This window comes from Elephas maximus, chromosome 5 (assembly GCF_024166365.1).
Source record: "Elephas maximus indicus isolate mEleMax1 chromosome 5, mEleMax1 primary haplotype, whole genome shotgun sequence".
In the NCBI taxonomy this organism is placed as follows: Eukaryota; Metazoa; Chordata; class Mammalia; order Proboscidea; family Elephantidae; genus Elephas; species Elephas maximus.
In genome coordinates this window covers 149,067,676-149,090,866 of record NC_064823.1, presented here as the reverse complement: position 1 = coordinate 149,090,866, position 23,191 = coordinate 149,067,676, and the positions used below count along the sequence as shown (strand labels likewise).

General features: G+C 44.7%; 1 protein-coding gene and 1 long non-coding RNA gene across 8 annotated transcripts in view; one reads left to right on the top strand and one right to left on the bottom strand.

Moving 5' to 3' along the window:
• Positions 1-3,882: 3,882 nt before the first annotated feature.
• Positions 3,883-14,615, top strand: LOC126077280 (uncharacterized). The gene is made up of 4 exons (XR_007517697.1): positions 3,883-4,042; positions 11,984-12,047; positions 12,159-12,430; positions 14,541-14,615. It is a non-coding gene; the product is annotated as an uncharacterized LOC126077280 (long non-coding RNA).
• A 5,426-nt stretch (positions 14,616-20,041) lies between these two features.
• TAPT1 (transmembrane anterior posterior transformation 1) overlaps positions 20,042-23,191 on the bottom strand; it is a 75,561-nt gene continuing 72,411 nt past the window's right edge. For 6 of the 7 annotated variants that reach the window (XM_049886450.1, XM_049886451.1, XM_049886452.1 and 3 more), the window contains 2 exons: positions 22,981-23,141; positions 20,042-21,297 (listed from right to left, as the gene is read on the bottom strand). In XM_049886450.1, the coding sequence (XP_049742407.1) occupies positions 21,068-21,297; positions 22,981-23,141 (391 nt within the window). In that variant the 3' untranslated portion in view covers positions 20,042-21,067. Of the gene's footprint in view, positions 21,298-22,980; positions 23,142-23,191 lie in introns of those variants that run through there. The other variant, XM_049886456.1, reaches the window with a different exon arrangement.

The following is a 23,191-nucleotide window of genomic DNA, read 5'->3' as shown; positions in this document are numbered from 1 at the left end:
AAATTTCTTGGCGTAGACAACAGAACACCTCTAAGTGCCGCATCCATTTGTTGAAACATCTCAGTCAGTATGCCATCAATTTCTGGAGCCCTGTTTCCCGCTATGCCTTTAGTACAGTTTGTACTTCTTCCTTCAATACCATCAGTTCTTGATCATATGCTATCACCTGAAATTGTTGAACATTGACCAATTCTTTTTGGTTCAGTGACTCTGTGTATTTTTTCCATTTCCTTTTGATGCTTTGTGCATCATTTAGTGTTTTCCCTGTAGAACCCTTTAATATTGCAACTCCAGGCTTGAATTTTTTCTTCAGTTCTTTCAGCTTGAGAAATACCAAGTGTGTTCTTCCCTTTTGGTTTTCTAGTTTCAGGTCTTTACACTTTTCACTATAACACTTTACTCTGTCTTCTCATGCTGCCCTTTGAAATCTTCTGTTCAGCTCTTTTACTTTATCATTTTTTCCTTTTGCTTTAGTTACTCTACATTCAAAAGCAAGTTTCAGAGTCTCTCCTAACATCCATTTTGGTCTTTTTTTCTCCTGTCTTTTAAATGACTTTTTGCTTTCTTCATGTATGATGTCCTTGATGTATCCCACAATTCTTCTGGTCTTACATTTGTGTTAAATGTACCAAATCTATTCTTCAGATGGTCTCCAACTTCAGGAGGGATATACTAACATTCGTACTTTGGCACTCCTGGACTTGTATTTATTTTCAACTTGAACTTGCATATGAGCAATTAATGGTCTATTCCACAGTCAGCTCCTGCTCTTGGTTCCAACTGATGATACTGAGCTTCTTCATCATCTCTTTCCACAGATGTAGCCAATTTGATTCCTGTGTACTGCATTCAGTGAGGTTCACATGTATAGTCACAGTTCATGGTGTAGAAAAAAGGTATTTGCAATGAAGAAGTCATTGGTCTTGCAAAATTCTGTCATGAGGTCTCCAGTGTTGTTTCTATCACCAAAGCCCTATTTTCCAACTACCGATCCTTCTTTGTTTCTAACTTTCACATTCCAATCATCAGTAATTATCAATGCATCCTACATTCAATCAATTTCAGACTGCAGAAGTTGGTAAAATCTTCAACTTCTTCATCTTTGGCATTAGTGGTTGGTACGTAAATTTGAATAATAGTCATGTAACTGGCCATCTTTGTAAGCATATGGATATTATCATATCACTGACAATACTGCACTTCGGGGCAGATCTTGTCATGTTCTTTTAGGCAATGAATTCAATGCCATTCCTCTTCAACTTGTCACTGCTGGCATAGTAGACCATATGATTGTCCAATTCAAAATGGCCAATGCCAGTTCATTTCAGCTCACTAATGCCTAGGATATTGATCTTTATGGGTTTCATTTTATTTTTTACAACTTCCAATTTTCCTAGACTCATACTGTCTACATTCCACATTCTGATTGTTAATAGATGTTTGCAGCTGTTTCTTCTCATTTTGAGAGTTGCCACATTAGCAATTAAGGTCCTGAAAACTTGACTCCATCCACATCATTAAGGTTGACTCTACTTCTAGGAGGCAGCTGTTCCCCAGTCATCTTTTGAGTGCCTTCCAACCTGAGGGGTTCATCTTCTGCCATTATATCAGACAATGTTCTGCTGCTATTCATAAGGTTTTCACTGGCCAATCTTTTTCAGAAGTAGACTGCCAGATCCTTCTTCCTAGTCTATCTTAGTCTGAAATCTATCTACTATGGGTGACCCTGCTGGTATTTGAAATACCGGTGGCATAACTTCCAGCATCAAAGCAACACACAAGCCACCATGGTATGACAAACTGATGGACGACTAGTGGGTAAAGGATATAATATTTGTAAAGTTGAGGTCAGCAATAGAGAAAGAAACCTTCAGTGAGATGGATTCACACAATAGCCACAACAATGGGCTCAAACATATGAAAGATCAGCAAGATGGTGCAGGACCAGGCAACATATTGTTCTATTGTGCATAAGCTTGCAATGAGTCAGAGCCAACTTGATGGCAACTAAAAACAACAACATAACAACGAAAATTTATTGTCTCAGAGTTCTGGAGGCTAGCAGTATGAATTTAGGGCATCAGCTGTGCTGTGTTCTTTCTGAATGCACTAAGGGGAAGATCCTTTCTTGTCTCTCTGGACTTCCCTGCCTTGCATCTGCAGCACAACTCCATCTTCACAGGGCTGTCTTCCCTTTGTCTGTCTCCCTGTGGCTTTTCTCTTCTTTCATAAGGACAACAATATGTTTGGATAAGGACTCACCCTACTCCGGCATGACCTTTTGTTAACTGATAACATCCTCAATGACCTAATTTCCGAGCAAGGTCACATTCACAGGTACCAGGGGTGTGGACTTCAACATGTCTTTTCGGAGGACACAAATTCAATCCATAACATGCCTCATCCAAATCAGGGAGAGTGCAGGAGAAGAAACCTTAGGAGAAGTGAGAGGTTCGATAAGGCAGTTCCACATCTCTCCTCAGCGCTGAACGTCTCCTGAGTCACTGAATTGCAGGCCCAGGGCAACCATGAGACCAGAGCAGAGTGTGGTGACAGAACAAGAGAGACCTTGGCATGTGCCTCCTCAACTTTGGATGTCACGGGCTAGTGCCGGCCCCCTTCCTGGGACTGTCCCAGGTGTACCAGGAGAAGCAAGTGCAGCATGGCGAGCAGCCTGAATTCGCAGACACCAGCTGGACCAAGAGTATGTGAGTTTTCTTTTGGGCCAAAGAAAAACCAAGGGAGGAACCAGATTAGAGCCATCCTGGAAAATACCCTGCCCAAGAGGGCTGCCTTCTGGGCAAGAAGCCACCAAAGATGCATGTGTACAATAGGAGATAAAGAGATGAGAAGGAGTTGTGAGGGGCTAGACAGAGAGTGTTTCTCCCTTGCCAGGAGGTCTCAGATGGTGACAAGGATGGGAGTAGGGGGTAATGGGATATCTCTGAAGCACCTACACAAGCACCCCACTAGTGAGAGAAGGAGAAAGAGGACCATCTTTTGGGCATCCATTACATAGGAAGTACCAAGGGCCAGATGCTCCAGCAAGAATTAGGCAAGAACGCCTTGTCTTCATGTCTTCACATCTTCTCCCTGCTCCCTACCCCCCACCTCCCTCACTTCAGAGGAACCAGGTGGCACAGCAAGGTATATTGTCCAGAGGGTTAGAAGGAGAAGAGAAAAAAGGACATCGGAAAGACAGACTGTGACCCCATTCTTGCTGCTGTCTTGCCTGTGCTGGGGGAAGAGGAAAGGCTTTGAATGGGATGTGAGATGGAGAAGAAGGAGAAGGAGGAGGATGAGGTGAAGAAGAAGAGAGAGAGAGAAGGTAAGAAAGAGAGAGAAAGAGGAAGGAAAAGAAGAAAATAAGAATGGAGGAAGGAATTAAGAAAGGAAAGAAGGAAGGAAAGAAGGCAGGCAGGCAGGTAGGCAAGCAGACCTGTCAGTCTGGGTTAGATTGGGCTTAACATTTTTACCACCTAAAAATGCCCAAACAAGCTATGGAATCTGCCCACAGTGTGGTAAGTGCCTCTAAGAGTCAAGAATGGGAAAGAATCTGCAGGAAAAATACAAGTAGAAACGTCTGATGGACCCTGGCCCCAAATTTTCCCCTAAGCCCCAAACGGAGCCCAAGAGCCTCTCTGAAGGTTACTGAACTCATCTCAGATTTCCTGCCATCCCTTGGGGTTTTCCATAAATGAAAATAATTCTTAGTTCAGCTTCACAGGAGTCTGAGATTTCTGCATTCCAGGGACTGCAACCTAACTCAGAGCCCAGGCCCCCTGCAAGGAAATGACCTAGACCTCAAGGAATTTCAAAACACTTGTTCCGGCAATAGCTTTACCTGGAGGCTGGCCAATGAAGGTCACAGAATGACCAGGATAACATTCTGTGGTTGAGAAAAATGCTTTCAAACGTTTTGAGACTGTAGATTGTGGCAGGAATGCCAGTGTAAATAGAGCAGGGCTTCCTGGTGGAGGGCTGAGGCTCCCAGTGTCTCAACAATGAAGGGCGTTGTCACTGACCAGCTGCGTGATCATGGGTGAGTTGCCCTACCCTCAGGGTTAAGTGCAGGAAACAGAAACCTTCTAGAATACTGATAATTATCTGGAGGTTGGTGGAGGGAGCTATAGACTTGAATCTCTAGGACTTACTTCCTTATTACTGCAGAACGTCCCCTTCTCTGCTGTTAAGCTTATCAATGAGCCATTGTATGTGATGAATTGCTTCTCTCTTGCCGCTTTCAAGATTCTCTCCTTGTCTTTGGCTTCTGAAAGTTTGATTATGACGTGTCTCGTTGTAGATCTCTTTGTGTTGATCCTATTGGGAGTTTACTGAGCTTCTTGTATGTGTTCTTGTTGTTAGTTGCTGTTAAGTCAATTCCAACTCATGGTGACTCTATGCGTGTCAGAGTAGAACTGCCCCACAGGGTTTTCATGACTGTGACCTTTCAGAACCAGATCGATGGGTCTGTCTTCTGAGGCTCCTCTGAGTGGGTTTGAACCACCAAACTTTCAGCTAGTAGCTAAGCACGTAACTGTTTGCACTACCCAGGGCTTCCCTTGGATGTGTAGATTAATATATTGTTATTATTAAAACTTGGGAAGTTTTCAGCCATTATTTTTTCAAACATTCTTTTGCCTTTCTTTCTGTCCTCTCCTGGGACCCCATTATGTGTATGCATGTTGGGGCACACCTTCAATGTTCAGCCAGGCAGATTACAATATACCCTTAAATGTCAGTTCCTGCTTCTGTTGAGCCTCAAAGTCAGCCAGAGGTGAGAACTTGTAGTTTTCTCAGTTCTTTCTGAATATGCACACAGCCCTATGCATGCATGTGAACTTCTAGATTCCCAGGAATATGATGGAGCTTTTCAGACCTTCTGTGGTTGAGTGGTTAAAGATCTCAGCTGCTAACCAAAAGGTTGGCAGTTCGAATCCACCAGCCACTCCTTGGAAACCCTATGGGGCAGTTCTAGTCTTTCCTATAGGGTCACTAAGAGTCAGAATCAACTCAATGGCAACAGATTTATGAACATTTCATTATTTTTCTTTTAAGCTTTTTCGTTGGTCTATTGTTTGCCCCAAACGTTATTCATTGCCTCGAGCAGCTGGTACCTTAAAACACTTGCCTGTAAATATATTTGACAAACAGCCCTCAGAAAGAGGCTTTTGACACTGGGTGAGCTTTGCGCCTCATTGGGTGAGCACAAATGCGCTGGACTACTAACCTAATGGTCGGCAGTTTTAACCCACCCAGTGGCACCATGGAAGAAAGGCCTGGTGACCTGCTTCTGTAAAAATCACAGCCATTCAGCCAAATAAAAAACCCTATGGAGCGGTTTTACTCTGACACACATGGATTCACCATGAGTTGGAATTGACTCAACAGCAATGGATTTGGTCTTTCATGTTTTTTGTTTTTTTGAGCCTTAGTTATTTTAAATAAGACAGGCCTTTCAAGTAGGTCTTCCAGGGGACCACTGGACAGTTCAAATAATGAAAATTCTCTGGAAATAAAGCTTTGGAAGTGCCTCAGTTCTATTCTGCCCCCTCCAGCACTGGGACTTAAGCAGATTGCCAAAAAGAAAACAAAAAACAAAAAAAACCAGCTGCTGTTGAGTTGATTCTGACTCATGGCAACTTCACATGTGTCACCGTAGAACTATGGTCCATAGAGTTCTCAAGGCTGTGACGTTTCAAAAGGAGATGGCCAGGTCTTTCTTTCGAGGCACCTTTGGGTCTGTTGGAACTGCCAACCTGCCGGCTAACAGTCAAGCGCTTAACATTTTGCACCTCCCAGGGACTCCAAAGCCAAGTTAAAACACCATAAAGACATGCTGTTCTTACTGAGATTCAGCTTTTTTCTTGAATTGATGCTCGCTGGTTGATGCGAGCCTTTGGTTAATTTTCAGAGTCCTGGAAAGGTTGTATGTGACAGTTCTGGCCAGTTTTGTCATTGCTTTTGTGGAGCAGCCATTTTTCTGGAGGTTCTTCCCCTCTCAGTTCACTGATGTCACCCTCTGCAGCAGATTTTCCTCTTCTGTTTCTCCCATTTCTTCCCCAGGCACTGGACACTCCACTCCTGCCTGGAGTTGGACCCAGCACTCTCATTCCAGGGCCCTTTCATAAAGATGGTGGCTGGTGGTGGTGGTGGCGGGGCAGCCTTTTCTCTGCAGTCATCGGGGACCTGTGTAATGGAGGTGCTTTCCTCTTCAATATGCAAATTCCAAAGTTGTCCTGGCGGTCATCTCAATTCCAGCCCGTCAGAAAAGGAAGCAGCATGGGGGAGAGCAGGGTGCCATCAACTTGATTTCTACTCATAGCGAAATTCCTGTGTCAGAGCAGAATTACCCCACAGGGTTTCCTAGGCTTTAATCTATAGAGCAGATTGCCAGGTCTTTCTCCTGCTGAGTGGCTGGTGGGTTTGAACTGCCAACCTTTTGGTTAGCAGCTGAGTGCTTTCCTTTCCGTTAGGGCTCCTTTCCTGTTAGTCTTTGTTGAGTGCCGTCAAGTCAATCCTGACTCATAGACACCCTATAAGACAGAGTAGAACTTCCCCATAGGGTATCCTAGGTTGTAATCTTTATGGGAGCAGATCTCCAGGTCTTCTCCTGCTGAGCTGCTGGTTGGGTTCGAACCACCAACACTTCAGTTAGTAACCAAGTGTTTAAACGTTGTACTATCAAGGCTCCTTATAAATGAGGCTGTTCCCAGTCAGCAAAGATTATAAATGAGGCTATTCCTGCCCATGAAGATTAAAACCAAAAGTGTTGCAGTCAAGTCGATACCCACTCATAGTGACCCTATAGGACAGAGTAGAACTGCCCTATAGTGTTTCCCAGGAGTGGCTGGTGGATTCAAACTACCAACATTTTGGTTAACAGCCAAGCTCTTAACCACTTTGCCACCAGATCACAGCCAAGACAACCCTATGGGGGAGTTCTACTGTCATATGGGGTTGCTATGAGTTAAAATCAACTCAATGGTACGCAACAAACACCACCACATCGTCAACCTCTCTCTTCCTCTTTCTGTGGCGGAAAGGGTGATGGGGTTTGAGATTGGAATGAATAATTGTCCAGCTCTTGGTAGCAGAAGCAAGTGATGTTCCCCTTGTTCGTGGGGACCAGGTGGTAAGGGCCATGTGTCCCATTATGGTGTATAAGGCAGTAGGAGGCGGTGGGGACTGTGGAGAACTGGAAAAGGGGTGGCTGTCCTTCCACTCCTGCTGAATGCTGCCTGGTGGGGAGACAGACCCAGTGCTGGCAAACTCTTGGAATGTTCAAGAAAAACCAGAAATTATAATTTGATGCAAAGGTTTCTGGTATATATAATACTTTTTGACAGGTAAAACTGTGCTCATGGGTCAAAATCATCTGGGGGCCCCAACTAGGAAACTTGGACATAAAAAGAGGTAGAATGGAAGAATAGAGTGGGTTTCAATTATTTTACTGCAGTTGAGACTTTTGTCAGGTAAAATTTTATCCAGGACCAAGGGTGGAAATAAGAGAGTTAACAACCCAAAGCACAGGCACCGGTCAATCAGAACAGGCTCAGTCTAAGCTGTGTCAGGTGTTGCCCTTTAAGTGGTTGGGTTTTGGGGAGATGTGGGGTCTGGGAAAGGAGCCGAGAGGGCCCTGGCAGGGAGGGGTACCCCAGGCGCAGCATGGGCAGTGCACTCTGGCTGACCAGCAACTGGAGGAGAACAGAACAGACCAGGCCAAGGAAGTGGAGCTTCTGAGTTTCTCAGTTGTGTGGGGACAGTGAGTCTACTCACAACCCCTGGGCCCTCCCCTAGGCCTTGATGCCCTGTGCCCTCACATATGCCCTCCCCAGGGCCCCAGAAGCCCCTATGCCCTCTCCTTAGCCCCAGATCCCCATGATTTCTCCTCTATGACTCTCTCTGGGCCTGGCCCCCCTGCACCTTTCCCTGAGCCTTCCTTGTGTCCTCCTCAGGCCCCCCTCCTTCCTCCCCTGTGCCTCCCCCTGGGTCTGTACTCCCTGTGCCCTCCTCCACACCCTCTCTTGTGCCTGCACACCCTGCACCCGCCCCTGGGCCCTAGGCCCTCGGCTTCCTCTCCTGTGCCTCTCCCTGGGACTAACCCCCCCGTGCCCTCTCTGGGCCCCAGGCCCCCTGCTTCCTCCCTTATGCTTCTCCCTTGGTCTGCACCCTCTGCACCCTCCCCTGGGCCCCAGGCTGCCCTGCTTCCTCCCCTGGGCCCCAAACCCCACTACTTCCTCCCCTCCTTCCCCTGTGCCCAGACCCTCAAGCGCCTCAAGTGCTCTGCTGATCCTGCACACTATACGGACAGGGCCACAGCCCAAGTGGCAAGTGTAGTTCTCAGCACCAAAGAAAACACTAAAGGATGGAGCCAACAGGACACTGATCTCAAGTGGGATCTGAAGCCAGACTACTGGGGCTTGAATCCTGGCTCTGCCACATGCTGTGTTACCTTCAACTTGTTTCTGCTAAATGTCAGAGCCTTACCTATCAAAGCAAGTAGATTGTGACAGCATCTAGCTCAAGAAAGACACACCTGCAGAACGAATGACCAACCTAATGCACAGGAAGTACTTAGCAGAGAGCACCTCATAAACACAAACTGGGATTATTTGTTAAAACCTCACAGGGTTACCCTGAACATTCAATGAGATAATGTGTGTGCAAGCTCTTGGTGAGTTGTAAATGTGTGTTAAAAACTAAAGGCTTGTTGTCAATGGATTGTAACAGCAGAGAGAGAAAATGGTCCACTCTTGGATAGAACCTGTCTTAGTTTCTTACTGCTGCTCTGACAGAAATACCACAAGTAGGTGGCTTTAACCAACAGAAATTTATTTTCTCACAGTTTAGGAGGCTAGAAGTCTGAATTCAAGGGCCCTAGACTTCAAGGGCCCTGGCTCCAGGGGAAGGCTTTCTCTCTCTGTTGGCTCTGGGGGAAGGTCCTTGATTCTTTATCTTCCGCTCCTTGGCTCCTCAGTGATCTTCATGAGGCTTGGCATCTGTCTTCCCCGATCTCTGCTGGCTTAATCTGCTCCTTTTATATCTCAGAAGAGATTGACTCAAGACACACCCTACACTAATCCTGCCTCATTAACATAACAAAACCTCTTCCCCAATGGGAATAGAACCACAGGTAGAAGCTTTAGGATTCACAACGTATATTTTTGGGAGACACAATTCAATCCATAACAGAACGCAAGGGCTGGGATGCCTGCCTTTGTGAGATTAGACTGAGTTCAAGAATAGGTAGAGAGGAGACTGTAATTCACAGTGAGGCTAGGACTTCTGAACTGAGATACAACCTCAGCTTTTCAAATGGGGTCAGCAGCTTGCTAGAGGGGTTATCTGTGGCCTAATTCAGAAGTTGGAAGTAAAAGCACTTTTGCAAATGCAGTGCTGTTGAGGAAAGGCTACATTGATACCAGCCATCTACATTACAACAGTACTAATTAATGCCATTTTAATTAGAAAATGATGAGAATTTAATTAGAGCAGCAGTAAGGTGCTCTCCTACTGGGTGTATGGTGGGACAAAACCTCTATTCAAAGACCACTATTCCTAGCCAAACGCGTGACCTGGGGCAGGTCATCTAAGTGTGAAGGCTAATTTTATGTGTCACCTTGGCTAGGCCACGGTGCTCAGTTGTTTGGTCAAACACTAGTCTAGACTGTCACAAAGTTGTTGTTGTTGTTTTCATTAGTTGCCATCAAGTCAGCTCTGACTCATGGCTACCTTATGTATTACTGAACTAAACGTTTCCCGGTCATGTGCCCTCTTCATGGTCATTGGTATGTTTGAGTCCATTGCAGAAGGGACCTCTTTCCAAGTTGTATTTTGACGGTCTTCCAACCTAGGGGGCTCATCTTCCAACACTGCTGTTGTTGTTGTTAGGTGCTATAGAGTCGGTTCCAACTCATGACAACCCTACGTACAACAGAACGAAAAACTGTCTGGTCCTGCCCCATCCTCACAGTCATGCTTGAGCCCATTGTTGTAGCCACTGTGTCAATCCATCTCATTAAGGGTCTTCCTCTCTTTTGCTGACCCTCTAGTTTACCAAGCATAATGTCCTTCTCCAGAGACTGGTCCCTCCTAATAATATGTCCAAAGTATGTGAGAATAAGTTTTGCCATTCCCGCTTCTAAGAAGCATTCTGGCCGTACTTCTTCCAAGATGGATTTATTTCTTCCTGCAGTCCATGGTATATTCATGCCAACACCATGATTCAAACACTTTTTCCATCTTCCTTATTCATTGTCCAGCTTTCACATGCATATTAGGTGATTGAAAAGACCATGGCTTGGGTCAGGCACATCTTAGTCCTCAAAGTGACATCTTTGCTTTTAAGCACTTTAAAGAGGTCTTTTGCAGCTGATTTGCCAATGCAATATGTCCTTTGATTTCCTGACTGCTGCTTCCATAGGCGTTGATTGTGGATCCAAGTAAAATGAAATCTTTCACAACTTCAATCTTTTCTCCATTTATTACGATGTTGCTTATTGGTCCAGTTGTGAGGATTTTTGTTTTCTTTATGTTGAGGTATAATCCATATTGAAGGCTATGGTCTTTGATCTTCATCAGTAAGTGCTTCAAGTCCTCTTTACTTTTGGCAAGCCAGGTTGTGTCGTTTGCATAACACAGGTTGTTAATGAGTCTTATCTAATCCTGATGACCTATTCTTTTTCATATAACCCAGCTTCTGGCATGATCTACTCAGCCTACAGATTGAATTAGTATGGTGAAATAATGGAACCCTGGCACACACCTTTACTGATTTTAAACCACGATGTATCCCCTTATTCTGTTCAAACTACTGCACAATCTGAGGTACAGGCCTAATCTGGGGGTGACAAGAAATTTCCGCCTTTTTATGGACCCATTTGGATCCCCTAAGAGATTGATTGAACTTGAATTCATTAATTTATTTTATTAACCAGCCAGAAAAAGATTAACATCAGAAAGAAAAACGAAAGACATAAATATACAAAAAAAAAAAAAAAAACATGTCACTAAAAAAAGCAATGACAACTGTCTAACAGATATACATTAAAAATATTTAATCACACTCTTAAAACTAGGTAACATTTCTTAAAAACCTGTGAAGTTGGCAAGGGTGAGAACAGTCATCCAATTCAGGGCTGGAGAGTGTGGGATCCAGCCACGCTCATGTACTGTGTGCCTCTGAGAGGCAATTTGGCAACATTATCAGTAGTCCTCAGGAGCCTCTGTCCCAGTAATCCAAGCTCTAGAAAGTTATCATAAGGAAATAATCAGACAAATGCCCAACAAAAATAACTGATTAAACAAATTATAATGCAGCTATACAATGGAATTTTATACGGCCTTTTTTTTGAAAAGGTTTTAAATTATTGACATGGAAAAATCCACTACATGTAAAGGAAAAGCAGGTTATAAACCTGCATGTACAGCAGGATCTCCTGGAAACACATTTGCATGTGGAAACCTATGTATATGCACAGATTACCAGAAACAGCTTGAAAGAATATGCACCAAATTAGATGATGAAATTGCAAGCATTCCTTCTTCCCCTCAACCTTTTTCTATAGTGGACGCGTTATTACTTGAAGACTGAAAATATATAGCTTCGACAAGGTGTGCTATTTGCATTGCTTGACCCACTTTCCCCTTCTCAGCTTGGACCCCACAGTGCTGGGCATATGCTGACTCTGTCTTAGTTTCCTGTCACTGCTGTAACACAAATATCGCATGTGGGTGACTTTAAAGAACGGAAGTGTATTTTCTCACAGATTTGGGGGCTAGAAGTTCAAATCAGGGTCTCAGCCACGTTGATTCCTTCATTGTCGGTCGTCTCGAGCGTTCTTTATTTCCTTGATTTGGAGATGATCTTTACATGGTATATCTGTCTTCCCCAGTTTCTGCACAAGCGTCTCAGTGTCTATAAAACCAGCCCCGTTGCTGTAGAATCGATTCTGACTCATAGAAAACGTTTATGTTACAGGGTTTTCTTGACGGTAATCTTTACAGAAGCCGAGCAACAGGCCTTTCTTCCCCAGTGCCACTAGGTGAGTTCAACACCATTGCTGTCAAGTCGATTCTGACTCATAGTGACCCTAGAGTAGAGCTCAAGCCATCTGTGCCACCCAGAGACTATACTCTGTCTATTTTTGTTTTAGGTGCTGTGGAGTTGGCTCTGACTCATAGCGACCCTGTGTACAACAGAAGGAAACACTGCCCAGCCCTGAGCCATCCTCACAATCATTGCTGTGTTTGAGCCCAGTGTTGTAGCCGCTGTGCCAATCCATCTCATTGATGGTCTTCCTCTTTTTCACAGACCCTCTACTTTGCCAAGGATGATGTCCTTCTCCAGGGACTGGTCCCTCCTGATAATATGTCCAAAGTACATGAGATGAAGTCTCACCATCCTTGCTTCCAAGGAGCATTCTGGGTATGCTTCTTTTAAGACAAACTTGTTCATTCTTCTGGCAGTCCATTGTATATTCAATATTCTTTAACAACACAGTAATTTAAAGGCATCAATTCTTCTTGGTCTTCCCTGTACATTGTCCAGCTTCTGCCATGATTAGGTTTAGGATCCACTCCACACTGGTACAACCTCATCTGATTGATTGCATTATGTTGGATTCCATTATGGAAGGCAATTTTATTGCATTAGATCACATCCACAGATATGCTGTTGTTGTTAGTTTCCATTGAGTCAATTCCAAAGGATGGCGACCCTGTGTGTTATAAGAAAGCTTCCATAGGGTTTCATTGGCTATAATCTTTACAGAAGCAGATTGACAGGCCTTTCTTCCACGGTGCCACTGGGTGGGTTCAAACTGCCAACCTTTAGGTTAGTAGTTAAGTGCAAACTGCTTTCGCCACCTAGGGACCTTCCACAAGTATAAACCAAAGCCTTTGCCATCAGGTTGATTCCGACTCAAAGCATCTCTATAGGACAGAGTAGAACTGCCCCGTGGAGTTTCTAAGGCTCTAAGTCTTTACAGAAGCAGACTGCCACATCACTCTCCGGTGGAGTGGCTGGTGGGTTTGAACAACCAGCTTTTTAGTTAGCAGCCAAGCACTCTAACCGCTGTGCCACCAGGGCTCCCTCTCCACAAGCATGTTGTTGTTAAGTGCTGTTGAGTCGGCTCCGACTCATAGTGACCCTATGTACCACAGAACAAAACACTGCCTGGTCCTGGGCCACGCTCACAACTGTTATGCTTGAGCCCATTGTTGCAGCCACTGTGTCAATACCTCTCTTTGAGGGTCTTCCTCTTTTCCACTGACCCTCTGCTTTACCAAGCATGAGGTCCTTCTCTAAGGACCGATCCCTCCTGAGAACATGTCCAAAATATGTAAAACGCAGGCTCACCATCCTTGCTTCTAAGGAGCATTCTGGTTGTACTTTTTCCAAGACAGATTCATTCATTGTTTTGGCAGTTCATGGTATATTCAATATTCTTTACCAACACAATTCGAAGGCATCAATTCTTCTGCCTTCCTTATTCATTGTCCAGCTTTTGCATGCATACGAGGCGACTGACAATACAATGGCTTGGGTCAGGCACACCTTAGTCTTCAAGATGACATCTTGGCTTGGTGACATCCATAAGTATAGGGGGTAGAATTTTAATACATATTTTTACATATTACATAAATATTTTGGGGGTAACATGATGCAATCCATAATAGACCATGGGATGGAAGTTCTGGTTTAGCAAGCAAGGGCCTGACCTATACCGTGAAAGGCCCTCATTCCCAGTCCCGGCACTGCAGCAGATTCCTGGACAACCAGGGCCCTAGGTTCTTAGTTGGTACTCAGACATCATGATTCCTAGTTTACTCCCTTGCAGGGCTGATGTGAGAAGCCAAGGCAAAGCTATTTGAAAAGCGGCAGGCATCACATAAATCCATGTTGTCGTGCCTCGAGCTGTCATGACTCCTTAGGGAGAAAAAAGAAAAAAAGGTATTTCAGTAAAATATGACGAATAGCCAGAACAATCTACTCATAATCCAGATTCTAAAAATTACACTTGGCAAAGCCAATCTAGAGAATTTGATTGATCCAGAATCTGGAAAATGTAAAAGGAAAGGAGGTCAGAAGTAATGGGAAATTTGTTAACGGCACGTGCTTTTGATTAGAAAATGATTTGGTTTAAGAAAAATGTTTTGGGAATGTTGATAAGTGCTCGTGTGCTGGTCTATGCAGTAGATAGCAGCTGAGGGCTTGTGCTCTGTGGGCAGGCAGATGGACTTGGGTTTAAATCATCGCTCTGTTACTCTCTCGCTGGGTGACTTTGCTAATAAAAGAACCTCCCAAGCCTCAGTTTCTTCATCTGTAAAATGGGGACTTTGCAAGGACCCTGCATAATGGCTTATGGTAGATATTGAATAGGTGCTGGCTTTTAAATTATTATTGTTGTTATTGTTATTACTACAGCTGTTATTTCAAGCCACAGTTTATCTGGGGTGTGGGAGGAAAGAAGCTTGGGTGGGGACAGAGGTTGGACTTTTTAGAGTTTTTCAGTGTTAATGTTCCATCATCCTAGGATCTGAGTCACCTTTCAACCTGTTATCTTGGGAGGAGAAATAAACAGTACACCTATAGCCATTCTATTAGCAAGGTAAGAGCATGTTCTTTCCTGCTGCCTTTTTTTTTTTCCAGTTAAAAATGAATAGAGTCTGAAATCACATGGCTTTACTGCATTTCAATTTGCTGACAGCTTCTTACTGTTTCCCGTCCCCACAATGTGAGAGCTAAACCCCGTTTCCTGCTACTCAAGTCTCCTGCTACTCAGCGTGGGGCTCCCAGGCACTTTCCAGGCTCCACTTCTCCCTGTGGACACTGGGTCCCCTGGGGGCCCCAAATCAGGTCACTGCCAGCCTGACTCTGGGAATATTCCAGAAGGGTAGCCTGCTGGAGACTGCTCATCACGTGGGCATCCGATGAGACACAACCGGACGAGTCAGTTTCGCTATGTGGTGTCAGCATTGAAACAGCAAGTGGATCAAGTCTAGGTTCAGGGTCCTCCATTCTGTGCACGTCAGGTTCAAGGTTTGTGCAGAGGGTGCTGTGGATTTGCCGTTCTGGGAAGAGCAAGCCTGGGTGGAGAGGCTTGGGGCACCGCCCCGGTGTGGCTCCAGCTGGTCAGAGCCCAGTTTATCCCATAAAGGCAGCCCCCTCATTGCTTTCTGCTTCCATTTTCACTCCCCTGCCACCCTTGGCATCCGAGTCAGTTTTGCTATGTGGCATCAGCATTGAAACAGCAAGCGGATCAAGTGAATCAAGTCTGGGTTCAGGATCTTCCATTCTGTGTGTGTCTGAGCCCTTGCCTGGTCCCTTAGGGTTTGGATGACCTGGAGCTCCCATCCCACCCCCTTCCCTCATTTTATACTATAGCCTGTTCCCACCCCTGCATCCTCCCGACCCCACTGAGCTGCTTTCTGCCCCTGGAACACACCCAGCTAGCTCACTCTCAACACCTTTGTGCTTGCTGGTCTCTCTGAACGAAGTTCCTTCTCCGTGTTCTGATCTCAGTCTTTACAAGCCTTCCCTGACCACTGACCAAGGCAGCATCACATCGCTATCCCAGTGCTTTGTTTTCCCCTCACCTCCTACATCCCAAAGGACGTTGCTGTTATCGTTAGCTGCCGTCGAGTCAGCCCCCAGACCCATGGTGACCCCATGCACAAAGGAACGAAACACTGCCTGGTCTTGCGCCACCCCCATAATCAGTTGTAGACAGGGCTGTTGTAATCCACTGGCTGATTTTTGGAAGTAGGTCACCAGGCCTTTCTTCCTAGTCCTTCTTAGTCTGGAAGCTCCGCTGAAACCTGGTCAGCATAATAGCCACACACAAACCTCCAGACAGGTGATGACTGTGCGTGAGGCACACTGGCCGGGAATCAAACCCAGGTCACCCACATGGAAGGTGGGAATTCTACCACTGGACCACCTCTGCCCCTCTACAAGTCCTCATTACTCTGGCTTGAACCATCGCAGTTACCTCAAGAGTCTCCTTGCCTCCAATTCTCCTCTTCTGCATATAGCCTTCAGCGCAGAGGTTGAGAGCACGGGCTTTGGAGTCAGGCAGGGGCCTTACATCTCCGCTCTGCTACTTGCTAGCTGCATGATCTTGGGCAAGCTACTTAACCTTTGTAAGGTGCAGTTTTTCTACTTATAAAAGGGGAATAACAGTGTTTACTTCATAGAGATATAAAGATTAAATAAGAGAATGCAGACAATGAGCTTAACAGTGCTATCATCCTAAAACAGTGAAAGCTATCTGATAGTAAATCTTTGTAAGACCACTAGACTTTCTCTAAAACATTGATCTGATTATCCTAACATTTTATAGTATGCAAAGTACTTTTTTTCCATTTATCTTCTCATTTGATAGCTACAACAATCCAACTTGAAATTTCACTTAATCTTCCCTATTGCCTACGATATCAAGTCCAAGAATCTTCTTGTTAGCTGCCGTTGAGTTGGCCCTGACTCACGGCCACCTCATGCACACGGGAATGAAATGATGCCTGGTCCCACGCCATCCCCGTGACTGTTTTCTGAGCGGACTGTTGTGATCTATAGCGCTGATTTTAGGAAGTAGATCACCAGGCTTTTCTTCCTAGTCCTAGTTTGGCAGCTTTGCTGCAAACTGTTCACCGTCATTGCAACATGCAAAACTCCACTGGCAGGTGGGTGGTGGCTGTGCCTGAGGTACACTGGCTGGGAATTGAACCTACCAGGAAAGGTGAGAATTCTACCACTGATGCACTTCTGCCCAATCCCCAAGAATCTTAGCAAGACATGAAAAGCTTTCCAAGATTAAAGCTGCTTCCCCTTGTGTTCTCAGCATGTTCGCTGGCACTTAATAGGCACTGGACGTTTACCCAGTGGGTGGAGGGAGCCCTGTGCTTCGGACCTGCTGTGCTCATTCCTCCTGTGTTCGTGCCAGCTTGCCCTTCCTTTCCCTTCTTATCCATCTAATTCTTATTCTTTTTTCAAGGCAGGCCAAACACACACCCTCTAGAACGGCTCCAACATTTATTCACCCAGAAAATATTTTTATTTTTGGTGAAAATATACATAGTACCAATGATTATGAAGATGGCACAAGACCTGGCAGCATTTCGCTGTTGCCCCACTCCACAGCGATTAAGAACAGCCCTCAGGTGACCTTATCTCTGTTGCCTGTTTGATATTTCTATTGACTCCTCTTTGCTGTTAGTTTGTGCTTGTAATTCACTCCCTTACTATACAAGCACTTTCCTGAGAGATAGGGGCAATGCATATTAGTTGGGTAAAGAAGAGTATAAAAACAGATAGGGCTTTGCTATTAATTACCAGGTTTAATGTTCAGTTCAAGATCGCCCAGGGTGCTGGGAGTCTGAACTCTGAGTAAGTAGGGCATAGTGTTCTATACCCTTTTCCCTGTGAACAAATAGTAGGTATGGATAGCCAGAGAGAGTATTTTGGGGAGCACGTTTTTAGAGTTAGGTCTAATGCATCTTATATAGAGTCCCTTTCAGATTTCCTAGTGTGTTAATACGGGCTTAACTGCTGTAACACAGATCTAGATCCAGTGGCTTAAAAGCAAAGGCATCTCAGAAGTTTCTCTCTCTTGGGTACAGTCTGAGCTGAGTGTTCCAAGTTAACAGGCCACTGTGCTCCACAGGGGCATCCAGGCCCAGGTTCCTTCCCTCCCGTGGTGCCCCCATCCTCTGGATACCATGCGTTGATCTGCACGGTTGGGTAAGGCCGCCACCTTCTCTGGGTTCCAGCTGGTAGAGAAGGGATAAGGTAGAGGCCTAGCCACTGTCTTAAGGGCTCTGATCCGAGAATGGCATGTGTTCCTTTCAACTTGCACCCCCTGGCCGAGAATTACGTCACTTGGCCACATGAGACAGCAAGAGGGCCTGGGGAATGGAGCCACCCACCAGGCAGCCAGGTGCTCAGCTATACTCCTGCCAGCATGGAACAGGAGAATGGATTCCAGCAGTCTTCACCATCTAGGGAGAAACTGTCCAACTGCTGTACAATTATTTTAAGCAAATTTAATAGGGGACAAAATCCAATTTACCTAAAGGTTAAAGAACTGTATTTATTTCAGAACTAAAATAATCTGTGAGATCACTTGGTCATCATACAACTTGTCACCAGCAGAAATGATTTCGCTGACTTGCTTGCTCTGTCTGCCCCAGAAGGGCTGGCTGATCCCAGCATCCAGAACAGTTCCTGATACACAGCGGGGGCGGGGTTAGTAAATTTTTGTTGAAAGAATAAATAGATGGATGAAATCAAAACACAGCAAAATATAGTGATTTTAAATTATTTTGTAACTTTCACTCTTCCTCTGCTGAGTTACCACGAGTTGCAGGATATATTTTGAGGATCTAATTATACCAAGTTTCTTCTATGCTATGTATGGCAGGGGTGGTTAGGTGCTGCTGAATTGATTTCGACTCATAGTGACCCCATGTGACAGAGCAGAACTGCCCCATAGGGCTTCTTAGGCTGTAATCTTTATGGGAGCAGATCACCAGGTCTTTTTAGTCACAGATCTGCTGGGTGGGTTTGAACGGCCAAACTTTCAGTTAGCAGCCAAGCTGTTAACCATTGTACTACCAGGGCTCATATGTTTATACACACTGAATATAAAGTCTAAATGCTGGCCAATGTCCATAAGAAATTTTAATAAAGCTCATGAATGACACTTGGTATTTATTCCAAAGGAAAAGCTAATATGGGTCTGACCTATGTTGTATCCCACATAGGTACTTTTTAAACTGAAGCACTGTCTTGAGCTTGAACCCAGATGTAAAAATCAGATTGTGTGACAGTCAAAATACCTGTAAAATGCAAATAACTTCATTTGCTGACAGTTATTACATGGTCTTTAATCAAAGCCCAGCCATTTTTTTTTTTCAAAAAATCAGATGAAACATTTTTGCACCATTAAGATCAAAAGAATTAACAAAATTAAGACAGCCCTATCACTTGAAAATTAGAAGTAAATTCTCATTAAAGCGTGGGAAGTGCACTTCACCAAATGTAACGGTAAATATCATCAAAATAAATCCAGTGACCTTTTTAGAAAAGATTACAAAATTGAATTTATTGAGTTTCACACAAGATGCACTTAGAAAATTAGTACTGAATGCCATTGTAACAGAAGAAATGGACGTGAACATCGTCCCAGACTCCCTACAGCATCTGCAAAGGAAACAAAAATCTTCCCAACATGACAGCACAGAGACAGGAGAATTCAAGCGGGACTGAAACACACACCCAAATTATGTTCTTGCTCTGATCAGGGAGGCCTATGCCTGGCAAAGCTTTCCTCAAATTGTTCCCATTCGCTGCGGGCAATGTTCCTCTTGTTGATGAAAGAGGAGATGGAGAAAATAATAATTCCAAAATGGAATTATTGAAACATACACAGAACAATCAAAGTCTTTTCATTTTTCACTTGAAATAGTTTCTGATCTCCTAGGAGCATCTGCAAACAATTTTTGCCTTTGCCCTACCTGAGCATAATACCAAGCATGAAAATTCACTTTTGTATTTCAAATGAACAAGCTGAAGCATTAGACTGCTTTATATTTCACCCAGGAAACAGACAAATTGACTCCAATTTACTTTCTGCCTAGCATATGCCTGAAACACCTGCACATACAAGAGCTGAACTTCAAAATCAAAGCACCAAAAAAGAAAAAGAAAAAATAACAGTAACAATATCTTCTGGACAGTTCTGGAAACAGAAGTTGTAAATGTAAGATGTTTATAAAATGCAGAAAGGTTTCTCAAGTAAAATGTGATGGAAAATAACTCGTCCTACCCTGTAGGCCACAAACTAGTCATTAAGCCTAAATGGAATCCGGATCTTGAACGAAACCAAAATGCAACTTTTGGTTGCTGTTCCCAGCATCTAGACAGAACTCCTCAGCACACCCAGGGACTTTCACACAAAGTGCTCTCTCAGCAGGAACCCGCCCACACCCCCACCACAGGCACATCCCAGTCACCACCCCCATACAGAGCCCACCCCCATACAGACCCCACTCCCAACACAGACACACCAACAATGCTCCAAACAGAAAGCCAATTGCATTTGATAAGCCCAAGACGGTGTTGCTCAATCTACTTGGGATATATACTTTAAAATGGTTACTGAAAAAACCCAGTGAAAGCTGACGCCTCTGAATTCTGTACACTGGCAATTCTCCAGCCTGTTCAAATCCTTTTAGCTGTGACAATTTATGAAGCAATTAAACTTACAGAAAACCAGTTAACCCTACCTGAAAGTTAACAGGCTCTGCTTTTGCAGTACAGAAAATGCCCCCTTGTAAGGGCATCTATTTTAGCCACAGCAATTGAACAACACACAGCTCAGCTTCTGCTTTAAAGAGTCAACGGAAAAATCAGGAAACATTTTCTCAGTGATGCATAACTTCATTAACAGATTTTTTTTTTTACAAAATAAACTAAATGGCTTCGGGTTTTTGTGTTTCTATAAAATGCTATGTATCACATCTTATTTAAAGTAGCCTTTTATTCTGATTAATTCAGATACATCTGCAAGGATTATTGTAGGGGTCAGAACGTTTCTCGACTTATGTTTAGTAATTTTCTTTTAATGCTTTGGCAGATGCAGTAAAGTTTGAAAACTGTGAAAATAGTGTGAGACTGGAAAGATCATGTCATGGTCTGAGTTTCACAGTTTTCCAGGTATATCCTGATACTGAAGAGGCCTCGAGGACGACGGACAAAGCACACGTGATTCTGATGCTGCTTCCACCGGGTCCCCGAAGTGCCGCTGCTGCTTGGCCAGCAGGCAGAAGTCTCCGTGATCCACCAAATCACCCCAGAAGTCAAAGCTGGAGATCGCTGCTGTTCTGTGACTGGACCTTGGCCCCAACCACACTGCTGGAAGAAAGATACTAATATTTGCTCGCCGTTAATAATTTAAGTTTTTAAATAAATATTTAAGTGCCACTTTTCCCATCTGTCCGTCCTGGCGGCACCGCGTCTGCAGCCCGAGACTCCGTGTCTCTGGCGCAGTGGCCACCAGGTTCAGTCAATCCGGTTTCCGCAAATTGTAAACCTGTCTATCTCTAACAGGTCTTTCTTTGAGGATCTGTGTTTCAATTCGGAATTTTCCTGTGTTATGTCCTTCTCATCACCGTCTGGAGTGGTCAGGAACTGGTCAGGATTGCTTGTCACAAGGAGTGGGATAACGTTCTCCTTTGGATGAGTAGGCTGGCTGGTGACTGAAGCAGAGAGGGTTTCTTCAGTGGCAAGGCCTGTGGAAGAAGATATCCATTTATTTACGAAAGGATGTCCTCCCACCTTGGAAGCGACTCTTCCTGTTTTTATTTTGCTGTATTTTAGCTCCCTGTAGCAGTAGGCACAACCAGCATGGCCTCCCCCCAGGATGCGGCTCTTGCCCACCTCAAGTCCCCTCTCCTACCCCTTTCCAGGGACCCTCAGCACTCTGGGGTCTGGAGCCCACTGGATGCCCTTCCATGCCTCCAGGACTTCACTGCTGCTTTATTTCTTCTCGCCCTTCAAGGGTTACTTCAGGAGAACACCGCTCCTGCCCCTCCACACCCTCAGACAGCCGTGTGGACTAACCATCGGGCTGTCTCCCCATCAGTCTATGAGCCCTGAAGGGCAGGGCCATGACCCATTTACCTTTGTCTCTTCAGCACCTCATATATTACTTGGCACACAGCTACTCCATACACTTAAAAATAAACCATTTAGGCTAAAAGTCACATAAATAAACACCTATGTGAATAGGGACCTGCCATCTAACGACAAAACTTAAGTCAGTTGTTGCAGTTCTTCTTCCAGTGCTTCCAGGCCAGCAACCCTGGCACCATCTTAAGCTCTTTTCTCACACCTACAACCTGTGCACCAGCAAGCCCGTGCTCTCCAGAGTTCTCCAGAGCCGGTCTGCTTTCCCTCTTACACCACAACTGCCCTGCTCTGAGTCGGCAGCCTCTGCCCCGGGCTTGGTATTTGTGTTTGCCCTTCTTGAATCTATTTTCCACAAAGCCTGAGAATTATTCTCTTAAAATGTACGCGTGAGCATGTCACTCCTCTGCATAAAGCCCGCCCCCCTGAGAACAAAAGCCCAGGTCCTTCCCTGCGTGACTGGCTCTGTACAACCTCTTGGGCCTCTGTCTAGTCTGCTCCAGCCTCCTGGCCTTTCTTGTTTTCAACAGGCCCAGTCTGCTCCTGCCTTGGAGCCTCTCTAAGTGCCGGGTCCTCTGCCAGGCTGCTCCTGCCTACAAGGCTCACTGCTTCCCGTCCTTAGGCTCAGTTCAGGGGCATCTCCTTGTAGAGACCCTGACTCCTGTTTATTGGCTTTCCCCTTAACTGGCTTTATTTTCCTCTACAGCACTTACTGCCACTCGGCATAGTGTATATCCACCAGTTTATTATCTCTCTTTCCACCCCTCTGTCTAGAATAAGCCCCATGAGGGCAGTGACATCACCACTGTATCCTCTAGAGTGTCCCTGGGTAGCACAAACTATTAATGCATTCAGCTGCTAACCAAAAGGTTGGTGGTTTGAGTCTACCCAGAGGTGCCTCAGAAGTAAGGCTGGTGATCTGTTTTCAAAAAAGCAGCCACTGAAAACCCTACGGAGCACAGTTATACTCTGACACACATGTGGTCACCGTGAGTTGAAATACACTCAATGCCAGCTATTTTTTTTTGTTGTTTTTGTATCACTGAGACATGGCATATAATAAGTGCTCAATAATCATTTGTGGAACAATGAATGAATAAATGTAAAAACTCAGAGCACTATGTCGAGTGTATCTGTGATGCAATCTAACAATAAAAAAAAAAACTGAAACTGAAATTTTAAAGCATTGTCAAACTGATTGAATAGATTTTTATTACATAGAGTTCAGATAAACAATTAACTCTCAGAAAACCATTCAGAGAAGTGATGAAAAGAATCCAACATACCTTGAGGGGATTTACTTTTGTTCTGTGATTTACTGTGTGGTTTGCCCGGAGTGCTGGTTGGGGGAGGGTGGAACAACTTTTCTTCCATTTTGGCTTCCTTCACATATTGGCATGATTTTCCCAATAGCACAATGCTATTAAGTACTTTCAGGGATATCAACCTAAAACCAGAAACAGAACACACAACCCCTGCTGTCATTTCCCCAAACCT